Source organism: Caretta caretta, chromosome 11 (genome assembly GCF_965140235.1).
Source record: "Caretta caretta isolate rCarCar2 chromosome 11, rCarCar1.hap1, whole genome shotgun sequence".
Lineage (NCBI taxonomy): Eukaryota > Metazoa > Chordata > Testudines > Cheloniidae > Caretta > Caretta caretta.
The window spans coordinates 2,928,223-2,950,792 of record NC_134216.1 but is presented as its reverse complement, the minus strand read 5'-3'; the positions used below and the strand labels follow the sequence as shown (position 1 = coordinate 2,950,792).

Genomic DNA, 22,570 nt, shown 5'->3' with positions numbered 1-22,570 from the left:
GGGTCCAGCCGGCGCCTGCGCGCGTGCTCCGCGGCGTGGTGACGTGCCCGCGCCGGGCGTGCGTGGTGCGTGCGTGTCGCGCCGCGCGCGGGGAGTCTCGCGCTGCTGCCCGCTTCCCGCCATCTGCCTCCCTCGCCCCCCGGTCTCCCTGAGGAGCGAGCGGGGCTTCGGGAGAAACCGAGCGGCAGGTAGCGGGGCAGGGGGGAGGGGAAGCCGCGGGGGCGGCCGGGGAGGGGCCATAACCCCCCCCCCACACACACACACACACACATACGCAGACAAGGGGAGCCCGGCTCCCCCCGGCGCTGCGGTCCCCCCCCACCCGGGGACCCCGGCCCGCCCGGCCGCCCACGGGCAGCCCCGGGGTCGCTCTCTAGCCCTGCGCGTTAGGCGCCCCCCCCCCACGGCACACAGGGAGCGCAGCCCCCCCCTCCCCCCGGCCTGGTGCTCCCTCTTCGGGCTGCCCTCAGCCCTGGCGGCTTCCCTCCCCTCCGCGCTGTGCCCCCCACCCCCCTAGGCGGCCCCTGAGCCCGGCCTGTGGCGTTTGGGACGCTCCTGGGGGGCCCCTGCCCTTGCCCAACAGCTAGTGTGAGCCCCCGCCCCCCCCCCCACACACACACACACCCCGCGCGCTCCAGGCCTTGGTTTCCTCTGGATCCCCCAACCTAGGGGGACGTGTGGGGAAGGGCTGGCAGGTCTAGCGACCCCCGCTGACCGCAGCACCGCAGTCCTGGGGCTGGACAGAGGCCTGCAGCTGATGATGAAGAAGGTCAGGGCCTGTCTTCCTGGGGCCTATCGATATCGAATTGCTCTTTGGGAAAGAAAAACAAGGAGGAGTCCGGTGGCACCTTAAAGACTAACAAATTTATTTGGGCCTAAGCTTTTGTGGGTGTAAAACCCACTTCTTCATGCACTGGAGCAAGTGGATTTTTTTACCCCCGAAAGCTAACACCCGAATAAATTAGTCAGTCTTTAAGGTGCCACCAGATTCCTCGTTGTTTTTGTGGATACAGACTAACACGGCTCCCCCTCTGATATTTGGAAAAGAAAGTGTGCCTCTGATTCCCTAATTATTTCACCATCAAAAATGCGGTCGGGGCTATGTCATGGTCAGAAAATGTTTCTCTGTTTGAATGTCTGAGGAGGTGTGAGTCTGTAGATTGCAGTCTTCCGTCCAATTGGCCTGTCTACATTGTTGCAAGAAAACTAAAGGGGAGTGGAGAGAATAAGCTGCAATAAAAAGTGGCAAAATACTTAAGTACTTAGCTTTAGCCATTGACAGCAGTCTGGTCTATAGATATGTTTACGCTAGACTTTTGCTTAATTTTTCCCTGCAGTGCAGCTCTACAGGTGCCATTAATGGAGGAAGCACTGGTTTTGACTAACGTGTATAACCTTGCTGAGAGCAGATCTAGCTGACACCTGTATCTTGTGTGTATTGGCGTCTCCCACCATTACTTTCACTAGCAGAGCAGAAATGGAGAGAGAGAAAGTCTACACTAGGGAATGGTGATGGAATGCAACTTCTTAGTCTTGTGTTTTTGGATAAACTGCATCGCCTTTCATGGAATTTGTGTCAGAGTTAGTGATGAAAGGGCAGGTTCAGTAAGGCACTCTGCTATACATATTGCTGCTGATTAACCTGCGGAAACACCCTCATTGTCTTTAAAGAAACTCCCTTAAAACTGTGTTGTTCAAACTTGAACTGATTTGACCCTGCTATTTAGTTACTGTACCTTGTGTGTGTCTAGGTTGTAATTAAGAATAGTGTTTAGTCAAAAGTTAAATAGAAAAGGGTGGTTATGTGTGTGTTCCTATTATTAAAAACCAAGGAAAGACAGAAGCTTTGATCAGACAATGCCTATCAAAACATGAAGTATTTACAGAATAATTTGTCATGTTGTTTTAGTAATTTGTATTAGTATTGCTTAGAAGCCTCAGTCAAGTTGGAGTCTCATTGTACTAAGTGCTGTACCAATGTAAAAATACAATCTATACTCAAAAGTTTGCAATCTGGACCAATGACAAGATGCAACAGGTGGCTGAGACAGAGAAATGTGTGAGTTTGAGGTGACAGTGATTCAAGCATGTAAAATACAAAGAATAAATTTTGTTACTAAAAGCAGATTTCTCATTAGATGTTTCATTGTCTAATTTTGGAAAACAGTGGTTTCCTAAAAAAAAAAAAAGTGTTGTTTTTTCTCCCCTACCCATCATCATTCCCTGCTTGGTCTTAGCTAAAGGTGGATTTGTTTTGGAAACTCTGTGGAAACTACATTATTAGATTTGCAAGATCTTTTGGTGTCTCACCCAACATTAAACATTTAGGGGTTAAAGCAGAGCTCTCCAAACTGTGGGACACACCCCATGGCTGACCAACCGGGAGGGAGATCCACCCACCTCTGCTCCTGGCCCAGTGCTCATCTGTGGCCCCAGCCTCAGCCCCCTTACCCTTGTCCACATTTCTCTTCCCCCCGCCTCACCCCCAGCCTGGTGGAGGGGGAGCATAGACGGGGTAAGGGGGTCATGACCCTGAAAAGTTCGGGGCCAGTGGGTTAAAGTAATGCTGTCCAAATTGTGGAAGATTTCTTTATCTATGTTTTGTTTAATGTATTCTATTTTTTCACTAAACTCCTGCAAAATACGCTATTCCTTATTTTTACACTTTACGCAGATATATTTGCCAGTTACCAATTTTAATTTTCTTATTTTTAACAGGTTTCAAGGTGAAGTAAATTTAGTTAATCTGTTATAAGTTATTTATTTGGGGGGAAAAAAAAATGGCTCCACTGAAGGTGCATGGACCTGTCCGGATGCGTAGCATACAAACTGGGATTACAAAATGGAAAGAAGGAAGCTTTGAAATTGTGGAGAAGGACAACAAAGTGAGTCTAGTGGTTCACTACAATGTTGGAGGAATTCCAAAGACATTTCAGGTACTCCAAATATCAAGGTGTTTTGTATGAGCAATGCATGGATTGTTCCCTTTTGTGAACAGCTGTCATCTCCAAGACTACTAAGTATCACACAAACTTCCCCCTGTGACTCTTCCTTGGTTTTCATTTCCAGAACACTAATCCTTTTGTATAACCATACTTTAAATTATTCAGGTGTATTGTTGGGTGGAATGCCAAGGCCGGAGTGAGCAAACCGTTAACTGGGAAGAAATGAAAAAGCTTAAGACATGAAAGAAAATGACCAAACTATATAGTATCTTGCTTTTTAATTATCTTTTTGAAACTCTTTTTGCTTATTTGATAAACTTCCAGAGCACGTATGTGAAGACCTATTAGGTCACCTACACCTTGTCTGCACTAGCACTTTTTCCAGTTGAACTGCTGAAAATTCCCAGTGTAGACATACCCTTAGTCCAGGTGCAAGACTCTTCACTGTTCTACGTGGACTGCAGTTCTGTCCAGTCTAGATTTTACATGTGCCAAGAAACCTGACTTCCACCACTTCCCTTGGGAGACTTGATAGATCTCGCTGTCAGGAAGTCTCATACGTTCAGCCTAAATTCTCCTTCTCTTATTTACATCCCATTCCTCCTAATTATTTTTTAAATTGCAGTGGGTGCCCCAAACACCATGTCCAAACACACATGAAGATACAGTGCTTGCCCTGAAGAGCTTACAATCTAAAAAAGACAAAGTATAAAAGCATAAAAGTTGGGTTGGAGCCAGTATGGCAAGTCCTATGTTTTCTATGTAAGAAAAAGATTAGCTTGGGTGATTCTTCGTCTAAGTGCTACTGTATATTTAATATCCCTAAGGACTGTCTGCCTTCTTACCTGAGGAGTCCTGGGGAGGGTTCTCTTCAGTGGATAGGACGGATTTAATGGTCCAGAAGGTACCTGCTGAATCTACATTAGGAACGGAAGAGCAAAGTTGTGTATTATTGGCAGGGAATTTGTTTGGATTGGTGAGATGAGTAAATCTAGTATCATGTGCTACCAAAGATTTTAATAAAAAGAAAAGGAGTACTTGTGGCACCTTAGAGACTAACCAATTTATTTGAGCATGAGCTTTCGTGAGCCACAGCTCACTTCATCAGATGTTTACCGTGGAAACTGCAGCAGACTTTATATACACACTTTATATACACTGTGTGTATATAAAGTCTGCTGCAGTTTCCACGGTAAACATCTGATGAAGTGAGCTGTGGCTCACGAAAGCTCATGCTCAAATAAATTGGTTAGTCTCTAAGGTGCCACAAGTACTCCTTTTCTTTTTGCGAATACAGACTAACACGGCTGTTCCTCTGAAACCAAAGATTTTAATGAGCATATTGGTAGAAAAATAGGGATCATGCCAACTGTAAGTTGATAAACAAAGTGTGTGAACTTAATTCTCAGCAATTTGGTGATATTCATGTATTGAAACAACAGTTCCTGTAATAGGAAACACTGGGAGAAATTTTAAAAGTCCCTTTTTCTGTCTTCAAGTTCAGATTAATCAGAAACCTCTTCATCTGCAGGTTTGGGAGACCCTATTGTCCTGTTATAGAGGCAAATTGAATTAAATCTTTCTCTCTCTGGAAGCTAGCAGCTTTTCATACTTGTAAAAAATGATTGTTAATGGTTCCTAGAGGCCTCAGCCGGGTTGGGGCCCCATCGTGCTAGATTCTATATACAGACATATATAGTCTTTGTCCAAGAGACTTTATAATCTAGTTTAAACAAGACACAACTGGTGGCTGGAGAGAATGGAGGACGATGAATACTGTTATGTCTTCAGAGCTTTTTAAGTTGCAACAGGAGGTTTGACCTTGGATGGTGACAAGATTGAGAGTCTTTTCTGGTGTGCTTGTTTTAGGAGAGAGTGGAAGATTTGAAGGCCCCACTTGAATTCTTGCTGTACTGAAAGTTTTCAGTTAATTAAAAAAGCAAGGATTGGGCATAAAAGATGGTGGAAGGGTAGCTTCACCAAATGAAAAACTAATCACTGACTGAAGTGGATTATGTCCACACTAGAAATGTTACAGTGATGCGTAACTTGGTTCCTGAAGATACCAAGAACTCTGTTTATTCATCTGTTTAAAAAAGTTTTCCTCAACGTACGCGCAACCAAAAAAAGTATCATTGGTCAGGTGATTTCTCGTAGCCAACCTAGCAGAAAGTGAGAAGGAATATGTAGATTAATTAGGGAGGGCAACTTTTTTTTATGTTAACGTTGTATTTGTTGCACTAGTAAATTTTTTACTCTATTAAAAAAAAAAAAAGAAACCAAGTTAAATATGTACTGAATATTCAGCAGTCTTTTGATACTTACTGATTACCAAGCCAGTTTTTTTCCAACTTGTCAAGAATTTTTACCTTTTAGAAACTTTCATATAGTTTAGCCCTCAAAAGTCTTGAGTTATTGAACAACAGATAAAAATCTGAAAAAAAATGCTTAATTGATTAAAAGTTTCTTTAATTTTGATATCTCTGGCAGCTAAATGAAATTTTACTGACCTCTCATTCATTTAGGATTGAGAGAATCAAGAAATTTGAATCCAGTGAAGAAAGTTTGAGTGTTGTAAACACTTGAAAATAGGGGCTTGTCAGTGATAGTGTTGCCTTTTCTGAGTGGCATTTTAAAAATTCATTAACCATATTAACTTAAGGTTTAGTGATGACTCAGTATGGAGGAGGGGGAAATACTTGTATTTAAGTACATTTTCTTTCTTTCTTTATAACTCTTGGCCAACATAACTGGTTTTGGAGTTTTTTTTTTTCTTTTATTGTGGAAGTACTTAAATAATTTAATTTCTTACAGCGATCTACGTTATACCTTTACTTTCTTTCCAGCTAAGCCATAACATTAAAACTGTGGTCCTACGACCAAATGGTGGAAAATTGTGTTGCCTGATGCTAACTCTAAAGGATGCCAGCTTCCTGACGATTGATAAGGTACCATCTAAGGACGCAAATGAAATGAGGATGTATCTGGATGCAGTCCTCCATGACCGGGTTCATACTGGTAAGCGCAAAACAATGCAAATTGTGTTAATAGCAGGTTGGATAAAGATAAGATTTTGAATTAGTTTCAGTTCACCTTTGACCATTTTGTCCATCTTTGACCATCTTCCCTTTTTTTAAAGCTGTTTGTTCCTTTGCATTGCTTTTGTTTGAATACTTTTCTTTGGGCCATTGAACTCAATTTTATTTTAACGTTTATGTAACTTTCCTGCAATGTTGGCATGCATAGTATTTAATGTATAAGTGAGTTGGTATTTGAAAAATGGTTACCAATCATTTACCATGTTCAAAGACATGCACAGTTCCTTCTCCTTTCTTTGAACACTTGGGTTTGTTGCACATTAAGTACACAGACTGTAGGAGGAAAATCTGTAAACTTTTGCTTTTTAAACATATGCACTCCTGATGTTGTATTGTCTGCCAGATATAGATTCTGGTTTTTACACATACATCTGGTGAAAGTTTCGAAAATCTAGCCTTAAATGATTTCTGACAAAGAAAGCAAGAATATATAAAACTACAAGTAAACTAAATGGCATGTGCATTTGTTGTCAGCTGTGAAACCGTCTCAGGGATCTGGCAGCTTTGGAGGTGTTCTGGGCAGCAGGACGACCCAGAAGGAAGCTAACAGGCAATTTCCATATATTGAAAACCAGGTTTGTTAAACAGTTTGTTTACACATCAGATCTTTGCTCTTCCCCCAGTTCCTTTTAATCACTTCCTCTCTTCCCCCCTCATTTTGTGTGTATGTTGCATATTGTAGTAGCACAATAGGTGATTCCAGTTTGTGTCCCAAGCCTTCTGAATCAGGACAGGCTCGGAGAGAGAAAGATACACACCATTAGTTGACCACTTGGTAGGGTAGTGGGAAAAGTGTGTTCCGGTCTTCTGTATGATCCAGGAACATCATTGACTGGTTCTGGAAGGGTGCATTTACTCCTTGTTGGATAGGCAAGTCAGTCTGCTGGAAAAGTGTAGTAAAGGAGGAAAACATATACTTAAGGGTCTGCACCCAGCGTAGTTCTGAATGTTGCTTTAAGTTTTTTATGCTGAAACACTGCACAGAAGTTGGGTATGATAGATGAAATAAAAATGCAAAGCTCATGTATACGGTAATTGGCAGATTTGGCTGGAAGTGACATTTTGCATAGTAAACGTCTGTTAAACAGTTTTTGGTATCAGATTAGTCTGATTTTAATCTTTTGTGAGATTCTCTTCAGCCTTTCAGGCAAAATCGTCAGACCTACTTTACTGAAACCCACCTTTCTTGAGGTCGCTTTTTGTTGACTCCTTTGCTTGTTGCTGTGACGGTTCTTGGGATACCCAGGACTGCAAGTCACCTTGCTCTACCCCCAGTCTTCACTGAAGGAGAGTCTTGTTGTAGCGGGGTGTCAGCTTCCTGACACCACCAGCCTTTCAGCCATTCAAGCACTCTTCTAGGCTATGCCAGCTCTAACTTTCAGTTTAACAGTAGCTGCAACCCATCCCTGAGTCCCTTTTACTCCTGACAGAATTCTGCCCCCTGTGGAGGTACAGAATTCATATGGCCCGCATTTTCTTGTGCCCCCCTGCACAGAAAAACAAAAAATAAATCTGCCAGGGGACATGCGCCTCGTCCCTGGAAGTCCAGGCAGTGTATCTGTTCCAGTGTGCCTAGAGCAGCCTCAGAGATGGGGGAGGGGGGCTGGGCATGTGTGCCTGCATGATTGAGCATTGTCTTGGGGGTGCAGGGCTGGGCTTACGTGCATGCCAACAAGCGAGAGAAAGAGAGAGACTGTTCCTCTTGCTTGCTACTGCAGCTCGCTGGCATGGAAGGGTACAGCTTTTTATTATGCATGAGGCAGGCTAGAGGCAGAAATGTAGCAGCCTGCCTGCTACTTAATTGATCTCATTCTCTCAGGCACAAATGTAGCAGCCTGACTGTGTAGTAATGTTGTTAAAGTTGCTGTTGATGGTTAATCGTTCTCATTCTCTAAGGCAGAAATGTAGCAGCCTGCCTGGTAGTAACATTGTTAATGTTCCTATTGTTAGTAAACAGTTCCCATTCTCAGTCAATTTCCCCAGGAATCTGTGAAAGTTTTAAGGCCGCTACATTACCAGAGTGGTGTAAAGGAGTCTTATTGTAAATGACAGTAAGAGAATCCTCAGCTAGGAAGATCTGTGTGCCTTCTCACTTTTTTTAAAATTTTTTTATTTTACTCTATTTTATTTTATTTTACTTTTTAAAAAAAAAAGACTTTGAGGGCAAATAAAACATTTACCAAGCAGTCAATAAAATGTCAGGACAATCAGAACTAAACACTTCCCAAAGTACCCAGCTAGGCCCAGATGAAGTTACCAAAGGGCAAAGGGAAGAGGAGTACTTAGAATCATAGAATATCAGGGTTGGAAGGGACCCCAGAAGGTCATCTAGTCCAACCCCCTGCTCAAAGCAGGACCAATTCCCAGTTAAATCATCCCAGCCAGGGCTTTGTCAAGCCTGACCTTAAAAACCTTACTTGTGGCACCTTAGAGACTAACCAATTTATCTGAGCATGAGCTTTCGTGAGCTACAGCTCACTTTATCGGATGCGTACTGTGGAAAGTGTAGAAGATCTTTTTATATACACACAAAGCATGAAAAAATACCTCCTCCCACCCCACTCTCCTGCTTACCATGCTTTGTGTGTATATAAAAAGATCTTCTACACTTTCCACAGTACGCATCCGATAAAGTGAGCTGTAGCTCACGAAAGCTTATGCTCAAATAAATTGGTTAGTCTCTAAGGTGCCACAAGTACTCCTCTTCTTTTTGCGAATACAGACTAACACGGCTGTTACTCTGAAACCCGTCAAAGGGCAAAGGGATATTCGTTCTTTTGCACAATGTGAACAGCCTTCATATCACACATCAAAAACAGCTACACCAGCTTCTTGTGCTTGAGAATTCCCCACAAAACTTCATGCGCATGGGAACAAATTATTTTGCACTTTGTGCACTGTTGTTCTCAGTTATGACAGATGGTCTGTAATTATGGCTCATTTTGCATCAAAAAAAAACAAACTGAAGGAAGATGGGCTGAAGAGGAAGGCAGAAATAAACATCAGAAGACCATTACAAGTCCACTGAAAAACAAAACACCGTCAGAGAGAGAACGTGTGGAGGTGAGTGGAAATATAAGAAAATGTTATAATGCAGAAAAATAAGATAAGTAGCATAGAACAGTCATAGCGATGGGATCTTTCCACTTTCTTTGAAATCTTCAATAGACGGCTCTGTTTTTAAATGACTTTTTTGTAAATGATGACTGTGATCATTTACTATACTATAAATCTAAATTAAAATCTAGAAATTCAGAGCTAAATATATGAATAAATGTATGAATCTAAGATTAAAGCTGTTACATGGATGGTAAATCTTTGTGCTCACTCAAGACTTATCTAACTTCTTCTGCTTTCAGATTTATACAGCATGCGTGACGACACTAGCAGGTGCCAACATCCCCCTGTCAAAGACTGACCACCCGCTTGTGAGGGGAATTTCTTGACAGCAGGGTACAGAATGGTGGTTCAATTCCTTGTAGGACACAACTGACTGAGACGTACTTACCTGAAGTGTACCTCAAAGAAAAGGAAAACTTAAAGACAAGAAAATCACTGTTATCTTTGTAACTATTGTGATGATGAGGCAAGATCAGTTCTGAAAGTACTGTTTGCACCATTACAGCCTTATTGCAGTGGGCATGTTAACTCTTTTATGGTGGATACGGTGTTTTAGATGCTGTTAATCACTCAGCTGTTTCACAGGCTGTACTCAAAGCAGTAAGTGAGTACCAGATTGATTATGAAAATGTTGTAGTAATTGATACTGACGATGCTAGTTACATGAAAATGTCATTTGATTTTGTGTTTTCTACACGGTTTCCAAATTCTGTGCATATAACCTGTTTGGCACATATTGTTAACTTAATTGGTGAATCATTTAGAAAGCCTTTTCAGCTGGTTGATACATTTTAAGGTGCTTCAAAAACATGTTCTATAACTCTAGTTGTAGGAAAGTGAGGTACCTCCGTTTCATGAACCAGAAACCACAAGAGGAGTCTCCAGATGCCAAAGCATCCATGCCTCCTAGCCCAGGTGGAACACGCTGGAACAGCTGGTTCCATGCTGTCAGGTATCACTCTAAGAACTTTCAGTTCTACAAAGAGTTCTTTAATGAAGAGTGCAATAGCAGCTCCCCAGTTTCTGTGCAAACTATTCTGAAAATGCTGAATGATCCAACTAAAGTACAGATCACTTTTCTAGCACGTAATTTTGTGAACAAATTCTCAGTTTAAATCTGGCATTTGAGAGCAGGAAGCCTTGCACAATTAAAGCATTTGACCTTCTGGAAGAACTACAGATATATTTCAGTTCACATCTAGAGCTCCCTTCAGGAAGCACCTCAGAGTTCTTCAAGTTTAAGGAGGCAGAAAACTTATCTCCTGGTAAAAGATTTGCTGGTCTAGATTTCTTTAAAGAGGCATTCCATGAAGCATCTGAAAAGCTTGACAAATATTTGTCATTTGGACAACCAGGTCTAAATTCTCTGAAGGCTTGTAGGTTATTCGATCCTCATCGTGTTTATATCCTGCCAGAGCGCTGTGAATACTTTCAAATAATACCTGTTTTTTCTGAGGTATCTGAACAGTAGCTAAAATTGTACAGGGAAAAGTTTGTGCCTGAAGCTATTTAATGTCAACCTATTTTTGTAGACCTCTAAGTGTTTTGGCTTTCAGTGACCGAGAATTCCAAATATCGCCAAACCGGCCTTGAGTTGCATAAATGCTCTCTGAAATTCTGCAGATGCAGAGAGAAATTTTTCACTGTACAATTTGATCCTTTCTAGCAGAAGGAAATCACTAAGTGAGAAAAACTTGAAGGCTCTTTGTTTTCTGTACTATAATTTAGATGACAATACTGGATTGCACTGAAATGCGGGACAATGATTAGGAATACTATGACTTTCATATGTGAAAGTCTGAGCAATTTAAAATGACATTCTCCTTTTTTTCCCTTCTGTAATGTAATTTAAATGAAAATCCAGAATTACTACTGGAATGCAGGGTATTAGTTACCAAATGTTTGTAACTTAATTTTCATGTGTTTAGGAAATGACGAATAGTTGTTGTGACTTTTTTTCTGTATTGTAGTTTAAATATATTACCCAAACAATTGAAACTGGTGTGATTATATTGCATTATTTTGACAAATAAAATATGCGGAATTTTGAATTTTTTTGGTGCCGAGTTTTGAATTTTTTGGTACAGAATTGGCCCAGGAGTACACTTTGAATTGTTGCCCTGTGATATCCATCCCCTGACACTGGCTACTCACAGAAATTCCAGATCCTCTGCTCTGAAAGGTACAGTGTACCCCAGTTTACCAGTTTTACCTTAAACCCTTGGTCCTGTATACACACAGCACTTATGAGCATTTACAATAAAAATAAAGATTTAACTAGAAATAGAGAGTGGTGGAAACAAAAGATTATTATAATACAAAACAAAATCCACAAAATATGACCCCGGATCTGCACTTATTAATGGTTACCTTTCCTGTTTAATAAAGTAGATTCCCCCCCAGAGTACAGCCTGTTGCAGAGCTGCCTAGTTTCTCAAGAGCCAGGATCCAAATGTTTCTGAAAGCACCCATGCTCCACAAGGGGGTTTTCTCAGTGAACGGATACAGCGTGCTTCTTTGTCTGTTATAGTGAAAACAGCATTTTGTTTCTGGTCAAAGACAGGGTGAACCCCTGTCTTGTGAAGTGCTACCTTTGAGTGTGTGTTTTTTGTTGTTGCCCCAGATGGTTTCTTCTTCTGAGATTTAGTATTGTGCAAGTCTAAACAATTGAGCCTTGCGTTGCATCACTAGTCAAACAGGGTGGAGTAACAACTCTCTCCTGCCCAAGTGGGCCATCACTGAGACATAGTGACTAATTTCTACTCCAAATCCATAAAGCATACTTTCAATGTAAATACATTATTCCTTAAATACTACCCATACATACGTCTCACAACGATGATGAATCTTGACATGTTATGAGCTTTCTGTACCTTATATGTAACTCTTTATGGATAAATATCCTGTAAGATGTGTTTGGTGTAATGAGTTTATCAGGTCTGAGGTGAGAGTTGTTTGCAAAGAACATAGAACCCTTTGCCATGGTGCCTAGATCAGTCACTTTACTGTAAGTTTCACTCCATATTCAAAGGCTTTCAGTTACATAACAATTCTGTGAAAGTACCAAGTCAATCCTTTTATTGCAACCTGAAACGGAAGTTGTTTTAAGATTATTCCAAACAAATTTTCAGTGCTGCTTAGAGTCTTAAAATAAAAACTAATGCTGCATACAACCTGGTTAATCCCTCTAGTTCGGTCCTCAAGCCTGAAACCTATCAATATTACTTAGAATTAGCCAACTATGCCACCTCTTTCCATGGCATTACATTTGTTTTTGTTTGGTCAACAGCATCAGGACACTGTTCTTAAAAAATATCTGTCTTAATATTACTGCACTTTATTTTATAGCACCCAAAGGTGTAGTAGGTGCATCTCAGAAGACCTAAGACATGGTCTGTATCTGAAAGAATTAGTGTGCTGTAGAAACAACATCAGTGACGCTGACAGTGTGGGAGGGGAAGAAGGGTAAAGTTTGCATGGATACTTCGTGTATGCATGTCCATAATGTGGTGGTTTTTACAATGACTTTTCACATATGCAATCTTTACTCCATCTGTGCAACATTAAACTCTACTGTCCTTAAACTTTTGCATTTCCTTGTTTTCATATACTGCATTTGTGGGAGGTACATGTAAATGCCACTTTAGAATAACAATAGTCATTTTCAGTTTTGATTATTTTGGATTTCCCCTGCTGGATTTTGCAGGTTCCTTCCAAAAGAGTGACTGTGGAGGGAAAGGAAGAAAATTCATTTCGAAAGGTGCTGGGCAGCCCAAGTAGAACATCTGTTAAGACTTCCCCAGGAAGTGGAACACCTAGCAACAGGATTAACATTTCAGTGTCTCCCACTTCATCAACTCCTCACAGAACGGGCTTATTGGAAAACCGGTATGAAATAAAGTTCCTTCAATATGCTGTCATCAAAATTTAGCACTATACAAATGTGTAATCTTAATAACAATTTACTGCACGTACAAGTACATATACGCCCTTTTGGTTCATTTTTATAATTTTTTGGTTTGCTTTGAAAAAAGTGTTAACAATCACATTTCCAGCTTACGGCTGGTCCATGGGCTCCGGGAACAACCTAAAAGAGCTGTGTGTACAGAATTCTTTGTTGTATTTTAGATTTTAAACTTGAAAATAGTGAAAGGTTAGCAGGAAATACAGAGAGCACATGAGGCATGCATGGTGGAGGAAGAGGTTTGACTTTGTCTGTCTGAATTAATGATTCCTTGAAATGATTTATTCTTGTGCTATGTTAGTGAAAAGAGGAAAAGAACACAGCCTTCTGGTTCAGAGATGAATGAAGATTATCCCAAAGAGAATGATTCTTCATCGTAAGTTATTACTTATTTTTGTAGTTTCTGATGCAAATTCCTCCTGTGTGCCCACCTACTCTTCAAATATGAGTCTTGTTGAAAAGAATACCCAGATCTATCTTTGTCAAAATAACTCTGTAATATATGTTTGGAAAGGGTTAAGGCCTAGGGAGTGAGAGAGAGCACTATATAGGTATGTTAATTCTGTGTTAGTATGTTATCTGCAGACAATGTGTTTGCCTTGTAAGTTAGCACTAATCGAACACGTCTTCTATAATGGTGTTGGATGCTAAATAAATATCTGGGATATTCGCCTTTTGGTGGTAATTTGCACTGGTTTTGACAGAAGTTGTCTTACTGGGTTTCAGCTTTGACTTGTAAGAGGTCACAGCACAAAGGGGGATGGTATTTAATACAGCAGAGATATGTAGGCTGTGTGTTTGACATGATAGTGAAAAGGCCCGTTTAATGAATTAGTTGGCTAAATTTGTTTGCTGATGAGGTGTACAACATAATTCATAGTTAATTATAACAAAGGCCAAAATGAAATATCTAAAAAAATTTAAAGTGTAAACATTAACTAGGAAAAAGCTGTACTTCACATAACTGCTCTGACTTCAGCTCCCATTTATCTGTAGCAATAACAAAGCTGTAACTGATCCAGCATGGAAGTTTTTAAATAGTAGCAGAGAGAAACAGCTGAATCTGAAACAGACAGAGGAGAACAGGACATCAGGTAAACATGCATTTTATTTCCTTTCCTCTAGCCTAGAAAAAAATGTGGTCTTGCTCCACTCATATCCATTAAGAAAGCTGCTGCAAAAATAGCTTTCCTAGCCTGTCGCTTTGACCATGTCAGCCATCTCTTTGAAGTCCTCCACTGGCTCCCCCCTCTATTACATCAAACGTAAGCTACTTGTATTCACTTTCAAGGCCCTTCACAACCTATCGTAAGAACGGCCATACTGGGTCAGACCAAAGGTCTATCTAGCCCAGTATCCTGTCTTCTGATAGTGGCCAATGCCAGGCACCCCAGAGGGAATGACCAGAACAGGCTATCATCTGGTGATTCATCCCCTGTCGCCCGCTTCTGGCAAACAGAGGCTATGGACACAATCCCTGCCCGTCCTAGATAATAGCCATTGATGGACCTGTTCTTTGTGAACTTACCTAGTTTTTTTTTTAACCCTGTTACAGTCTTAGCCTTCACAACATCCTCTGGCAAGGAGTTCCACAGGTTGACAGTGTGTTGTGTGAAAAAATACTTCCTTTTGTTTGTTTTAAACCTGCTGCCTATTAATTTCATTTGGTGACCCCTAGTTCTTGTATTATGAGAAGGAGTAAATAACACTTTCTTATTTACTTTCTCCACACTAATTGTGATTTTATAGACCTCTATCATATCCCCCCTTAGTTCTCTTTTCCAAGCTGAAAAGTTCCAGTCTTATTAATCTCTCCTCTTATAGAAGCCATTCCATACCCCTAATCATTTTTGTTACACTTTTCTGAATGTTTTCCAATTCCAATATATCTTTTTCTGAGATGTGGCGACTACATCTGCATGCAGTATTCAAGATGTAGGTGGTATTCAAGATGATCCCCCTTGTTCACATGCTTGTTGGCCCACTCAAAGAATTCTAGTAAATTAGTGAGGCATGATTTCCCTTTACAAAAACCATGCTGACTTTTCCCCAAGAAATTATGTTCATCTATGTGTCTGACAATTTTGTTCTTTATTATAGTTTCAACCAGTTTGCCCTATACTGAAGTCGGGCTTGCAGGTCCAAGTTTACCTATCATCTCTCGTTCACTATTGAGTTCTCAACTTTGATTAATACCAGCCTCCGTTGGTCACATGCTGAATTTTCAAACAAGCGCCTTTGTGCTTTCTCCCACGTTATGGCTCATTCTTGGGAGGAGCTACCCGTAAACATCTGCTGCATATATTAATTAGTCTCCTTCAAATCCTTCCCTAGCTTTTGTTTGCCATGATGCCTACAAAAAACTTGGCAGTGTTTCGGGCACTGGTATGCTGGGACCAGTATTCATTTCAGTGTTCTTCGCTGCAAGTCCCATGAGCCAGTGGCGGCTCCCATGGACCCTAAGTGCAGCTCCCTGTTGATTGTGCTCTCTGGCAGCACAGAGGGGCTGCAGCTAAGGCAGGCTCCCTGCCTACCCCGGCCCCACGCTGCTCCCGGAGGTGGCCAGCATGCCCCTCCGGCCCCGGGGTGAAAATGGGTGAGCAGAGGTCTCAGTGTGCTGCTCCTGCCTGCAAGCACCACCGTCACAGCTCCCATTGGCCGGGAACAGGGAACTGTGGCTGGTGGGATTTGCAGGGGTGGTACCTGCAGAGTGGTGCAGCACGCAGAGCCACGTGCCCTCCAAGGGCTGCAGGGGCGCGTTTGTCCCTTCCAGGAGTGGCGTGGGGCGGGGGCCACCCGAAGTAAGTGCCGCCTCTTCAATGGGCAGGTTCTGAATAGCTCTTCCACCATCCAACCTGAAGTCCCCCAGAGCCAGCCCGCAATACTCTCTCCTGCACCCCAAGCCCTTGCCCCAGCCATGAGCCCTTTCCCAGAGCCAGACCCCCATACCTCCTCCTGCACCCCAAGCAATATTACCAGTAACAGTAATATTACCATATCAACCAACAAAGAACTTAGAGTGTTCAACCGTCTGTGTCGGGTTGACGTGGCGCTCACATTGAAGGTTTTTTTGCCAAAGTGGCCCCCACTTCAAAAAATAACGAAGAGCACTGATATATTTTTTTTGACAAATATTCTCTCAGGGAATCTTTTCACTACGGAGCTAAATTGGCACTGCTGTAATTGATGCAGCAGTATCGATTTAGCTGGTCTGGTGAAGATGTGCTAAATCGATGGGAGAGTGCTCTCCTGTTGATTTCTGTAGTCCACCTTCCCGAGAAGCATAAGGCAGGTCAGTGGGAGAGCGTCTCCCGTTGACGCAGCGCAGTGTAGACTGAAGTAAGACTGAAGTGTAGACTGAAGACCGTGGTATGTGGATCTAGTTATGTCGACTTCAGTACCATTATTGACGTAACTGGAGTAGCGTAGCATAGATTGATTTACCGTGGTAGTGTAGACCAGACCTCATTGATTTCTTGTGCTATCCACCTGTTGTTTCTTGTCTTATACTTAAACTGGAAGGTCTTTGGGGGCAAGAACTGTCTTTTAGTCCGTCTGTACAACACCTAACACAGTGGGCTCCTGGTCCATGACTAGGACTCTAAGGCTTTATGGTAATTCAAATTATTAATAAAATCATAGAAATGTAGGGCTGGAGAGGACCTTGAGAGGTCATAATAAATAGTCCTGGCAAGTCAAGATAGTTAAGTGGCAGACACAAACTCTAATGCAATTCTTTTCTTAGAATCATGGATGTGTAGGACTGGATGGACTTCAGTAGGTCATCTAATCCAGTCACCTGCGCTCAAGGCATGACTAAGTAATAACTAGACCATTCCCGACAGGTGTTTGTCCAATCTGTTCTTAAAAAAAAAAAAAACTTCTGGTGACAGAGATTTCACAGCCTCACTAGACAATTTGTTCAGTGCCTATCTACCATGACAGTTGGGAAGTTTTTCCCTTGCTGCAATTGGAGCCTATTGCTTTTTGTCCTGTCCTCAGAGGTTAAGGAGAACAATTTTTCACCCTCCTCCTTGTAACAACATTTTATGTACTTGAAAACTGTTATGCCTCCTGCCGCCCCCCAAGTCTTCTGCAAACTAAACAAACCCAACTTTTCAATCTTTCCTCATAGGCCATGTTTCCGAGACCTTTAATCATTTTTGTTGCTCTCCTCTGGCCTTTCTACAATTTGTCCATATCTTTCCTGAAATGTGGTGCCCAGAATTGGACACAATACTCCAGTTGGGGCCTTATCAGTGTGGAGTACAGTGAAAGAATAACTACTTGTGTCTTGCTTACAACACTCCTGTTGATACATCCCAGAATGCTATTAACTTTTTTTTGCCACAGTGTGACACCGTTGACTCATATTTAGCTTGTGATCCATTATAACCCCCAGATCCCTTATCCTCCGTATTCCTTCTTAGGCAGTCATTTCCCATTTTGTATGCATGCAATTGACAGTTCCTTCCTAAGTGGAGTACACACATTGAGAGACAGCAGCCTGGGATAGGGATAACTGGCGTAGACTTGTTCGAGAGGGAACATCCACTTTTGAGGAAAATGGCCTTGCCCTGGTCGCAGAAAAATGCCATGAGTTTTTGAAGATAATCGTTAGTGGCTTGGATATCTCCTCGGTCAGCTCCTTCAGTATTCTAGGATGTAGTTTATTGCAATTCTAGAGGTTGAGCACCTTGTTCACAAAGGGGAATGTAATCTAGATCTGCCTTTGTGAGAAACATTGGCTGGTACAGATTTAAAAATGTGAATACTCTTCATTTTGGTATAGCTCAGACTACGATTTTGCTAGTCGAACAAGTAAGGTTGATGCTGAACTGATGAGTGAAGTCTTTTTTTAAAAGGATAGGTTTTAAAAGGACTTCAGAATTAGAAAGCGAAGTTCTCTGTTTATCTGCAAGTACAGGTGGCAGCAGTAAACGTCCTTCAGGCTGTGCAGTTCGCCTGAACTCTGCATCTTCCATCCCAAAACCATGATGAAAGTGAACAATAATTCTCTGAACATTTAATAGATGTGCTTGAATGTTGTGAAGTTATGGTTTTACGTGGCAACATTTATTATTCGAATCACTGGGGTGTGCAAATACATCTCATTTGAAACACTTCATGTTTTGCCCGCAAATATACATTAATTTAGCGTGAAATGGAGAGTAGGAAAAGAAACTTAATTTTCAGTACAGGGTATTTGTTTTGAATTTTGTGTACACTGTATTGGAAATCATAGGAAGGATTTGTGTGTCTATTTTTCATGTTTGAACAACTGACAAATACACATTACATTGTTTCAGTTGTTGGTTCCACATTTTAACAGCCCTTTTCAAATAAGCAAATCAGAATTTCAAGGTGGAGGTATCCAGTTGAACTTTAGCTTATATGAAAAAACTACGTGCACTTATTTCAGAGGAACAGCCGTGTTAGTCTGTATTCGCAAAAAGAAAAGGAGTACTTGTGGCACCTTAGAGACTAACCAATTTATTTGAGCATGAGCTTTCGTGAGCTACAGCTCACTTCATCAGATGTATACCGTGGAAACTGCAGCAGACTTTATATACACACAGAGAATATGAAACAATACCTCCTCCCACCCCACTGTCCTGCTGGTAATAGCTTATCTAAAGTGATCAACAGGTGGGCCATTTCCAGCACAAAGCCAGGTTTTCTCACCCTCCAACACCCCCCCCCCCCCAGTATTTAGAGCTAGTACTTCCTTCATTACACAACTCTGAAAAAATTACTTGGTGAAAAGGTTTTTAAACCTTTTACATATTAAGTATAGTCATTTATCTTCCTCAAGTACAGTATGCATAGCTGAGCTAGTTGGAATAAATGACACATGTTTTTTCTGTTGCACTTCCAGGGGTTTTGCCTCTACAATCATCCTCCTTTTATGGTAGCAGGTCCGCATCAAAGGACTACTCCACTGGCAATTCCAACCTGGACAGGTAGGCATGACTCTGTAGTGTTACGTCTACAGGACAAAGAGCTGTTTTTCAGGAATTTAGGCATTTGAATTTTCGTGTGTTTACCAAATGCTATGCATATTTTATTCATGAAAACAAGTGCATCTCATTTTTTAAAAAATAAATAATGCAAGATTGCTGAAACTTGCTCTCATTTTGTACAAGACTTGGGTTGTCGTGTGGTCTGTATGCATATTGGGCTAGACGGCCTTCCTAAAATCTCTTAATTTGCATGTTGTAAGATTTCACCAAGAAAAGCATGGGTTGTATTAAAGTCATATACAACATACCTCTCTGTTGAGAAGCTCTGCTGTTAAAGGGAGCTTTGCTGGTGCTGGGTATAGGAGTCACTGTGTCAGTGAAGATCAGAGCCCCATATTCAGTTCTGTGGGCTTGATTGTTTCACACCATGTTACCTGAGGGATTTGGAAGAATCTGGGATCAAAACCAAACTCTGCAAGGAAAAGAGTGGATGGTTTAATGGTCTGTGTCACATTTAAAATACCTAAACTCTAGAATTCTTGGTTCAAATGCCAGTGAGATTGAATCAGCCTTCATCCTTCCCAGGTAGATAAAGTGTAGTTATTTTTATAAGAAGTAGCTGTATTCCAGTAGTGCCAGATTGGGGCCACGTTGTTCTGGGCACCAGACAGATACAGTCCCTGCCCCACATAGTTTCATATTATACCAGACAAAGGGTAGGGAGAGAGGAAATATTATCCATATTGTAGAGATGAGGAACTGAGGTATAGAGATTAAATGACTTGCTAGGGGGTTCACATGGAAAGTTAATGGCAGAGCCATAAATTCAAACTAGATCTCCTGACTTGTGGTCTAGTCATGCCTCAGACCATCCTTCCCAGAGTTTACTATGTGGAGATTTGTCCAATGGTACTTTAAAAACAAAAGACTTATCTTCTGTGGGGTTTGGTGGATGTTCTGGAGCAGTGTTTCCCCTTCCCATATGGAGCCCACTATTTTGCAATGTAGTGCGCACCAGTTGTTTGCCTGGCTGCTACCATTCATTACAAAGGCGGGACCATTTTATTAGTGAAGTGATTCCTGTATGTGAGTTCTGTTTTGAGATTCTTCAAGACATAATCTAATAAAGGTAGAGTAGGACAGCATTCTCTCCTGCAACTCAATCCCATTTAAATTGCCATAAGTAAATAGGCAGCACCTTGACATGTGCTATGGATAAGGCTGATACGATTGTCATTTTTGTCATCAGCTATAATTGTTGTCTTTGCTACTGTCTTGAAAAAACAGTGCACTTAAAAACTTACATTTTATTCCCCCTTTTTTTTTTGCACTGTAGGTCTAGCATATCAAGTCAGACACCCTCAGCCAAAAGAAGCCTGGGGTTTCTCTCTCAGCCAGCCCCACTTTCTGTTAAAAAAATGAGATCGAATCAAGACTACACAGGATGGAACAAACCTCGAGTGCCCCTTTCCAGCCACCCACAGCAACAGCTACAAGGGTAAGTTTCAGCTACTTTGATACCAGACTTTTTTCCCCTGTCATCTGAATGTGAGCAGACTGAAGTGTACTAATTACATAGAAACAAATTCAAGACCTGGTTCTGAAATGAGTGAGAATTGTGCCTGAGTAAGGAGCCCTTTTCCCAGTTTGGGAAAAGAAAATTGTTCGCTAAAATGCTAACCTGGGAACTTAGTAGTTGATATAGTGAATCCAACAAACTTGTGAAAGGAATAAGCTTGTTTGAAAATTATTCTCTGTACCAAATGATCAATCACAGTATTTTTATATCTAGATTGTAGAAATACCCATAGATGCTTTCCAGATATACAAGATGACTAATGGGTTGCCAACTTTCTGATTGGGGTTGCAGGCTCTGGGGTGGGGCTGGGCATGAGGGGTTTGGAGGGCATGGGGTTGGGGTGTGGGAGGGAATACGGGGGTCCTGGCAGCAATTATCGCAGCTCCAAGGAAGTGGCTGCTAGGTCCCTGCAGCTCCTAGGTGCATGGGCAGCCAGGGGGGCTCTGCGTGCTGACCTCATGCCCGCAGACACTGCTCCCACAGCTCCCATTGGTCGCGGTTCCTGGCCAATGGGAGCTGCAGAGCTGGCACTTGGGACGGGGGCAGCGCCATGGAGCCTCCATAGCCGCCCATGTGCCTAGGGGCTGCAGGGACCTGGCGGCCACTTCCAGGAGCCGCACGGAGCTAGGGCGGGCATGCCGACTGGGCTTTTAACCACCCAGTCAGCAGTGCCGACCGGAGAGTCCAGGGTCGCTTTTTGACTGGGCGTTCTGTTTGGAAACCGGACACCTGGCAACCCTACTAATGGTCTAGGAGGGAGGAGCTGTGTTGGAGCAGTTGGGATGGAGAACAGCAAACGGCTTAAAAGGTCAATGTTCAATAATATCCTTTGTTGTTGTTTTCAGATTTTCAAACTTGGGAAATACCTGCTACATGAATGCTATTTTACAGTCCTTGTTTTCAATTCAGTCGTTTGCTAATGATTTGCTTAAGCAGGGTATCCCTTGGAAAAAAATTCCACTCAATGCACTTATCAGGTAAACTTCATTTGCTTGGGTGCGATATTTTCTTTTATGGTAACTTTATTTAAGAATATAAGAACGGCCAGACTGGGTCAGACCAAAGGTCCATATAACCCAATATCCTGTCTTCCCACAGTGGCCAGTGCCAGGTGCTCCAGAGGGAGTGAACAGAACGGGTAATCATCAAGTGATCCATCCCCTGTTGCCCATTCCCAGCTTCTGGCAAACAGAGGCTAGGGACACCATCCCTGCCCATCCTGGCTAATATCCATTGATGGATCTAGCCTCCAAGAACTTATTTAGGGTTTTTTTTAACCCTTTTATAGTCTTGGCCTTCACAACATCCTCTGGCAAAGAGTTCCAGAGGTTGACAGTGCACTGTGTGAAAAAAATACTTCCTTCTGTTTGTTTTAAACTGCTGCCTATTAATTTCATTTGGTAACCCCTAGTTCTTGTGTTATGTGAAGGAGTAAATAACACTTCCTTATCTACTTTCTCTACACCAGTCATGATTGTATAGAGCTCTATCATCCCCCCCCCCGTCGTCTCTTTTCCAAGCTGAAAAGTCCCGGTCTTATTAATCTCTCCTCATATGGCAGCTGTTCCATAACCAAAAATTCCTGTTTTACTCTATCTGCAAACTGGACCTTGGGGTGAATTTGTAGGACATGATGCTTGAGTACAGGCATGTAAGAGTTGGTTGTGCCTTCAACCCTAGCTGGAATGTAAAATTAGGAAAATGGAAACAATTCTTGCTGTCTCTGAAAATCCATCATAATTTGGGAATTTATAAGTGTATTGAGGGACAGATTTTAGAAACATAAAGTAGGGTGCAAAGAAATTGCCGTACTGTGTCAAATCAGTGGTCTCTCTAACCCAGTATCCTCTCTGAGATTGGCAGAACCAGCTGTTTCAGAAGAAAGTAAAGCAAATCCATAA

At 41.9% G+C, this 22,570-nt stretch overlaps 1 protein-coding gene across 4 annotated transcripts in view; it reads left to right on the top strand.

Annotated features, from left to right (window-relative positions):
• Positions 1–35: 35 nt before the first annotated feature.
• Positions 36–22,570, top strand: part of USP37 (ubiquitin specific peptidase 37) — a 53,499-nt gene continuing 30,964 nt past the window's right edge. The window contains exons 1-10 of one of the 4 annotated variants that reach the window (XM_048868686.2): positions 36–188; positions 2,719–2,936; positions 5,792–5,963; positions 6,518–6,618; positions 12,870–13,051; positions 13,429–13,503; positions 14,124–14,221; positions 19,006–19,090; positions 20,427–20,588; positions 21,515–21,646. In XM_048868686.2, the coding sequence (XP_048724643.2) occupies positions 2,781–2,936; positions 5,792–5,963; positions 6,518–6,618; positions 12,870–13,051; positions 13,429–13,503; positions 14,124–14,221; positions 19,006–19,090; positions 20,427–20,588; positions 21,515–21,646 (1,163 nt within the window). In that variant the 5' untranslated portion in view covers positions 36–188; positions 2,719–2,780. Of the gene's footprint in view, positions 189–627; positions 770–972; positions 2,060–2,718; positions 2,937–5,791; positions 5,964–6,517; positions 6,619–12,869; positions 13,052–13,428; positions 13,504–14,123; positions 14,222–19,005; positions 19,091–20,426; positions 20,589–21,514; positions 21,647–22,570 lie in introns of those variants that run through there. The other 3 variants (XM_048868687.2, XM_048868688.2, XM_048868690.2) reach the window with 3 other exon arrangements.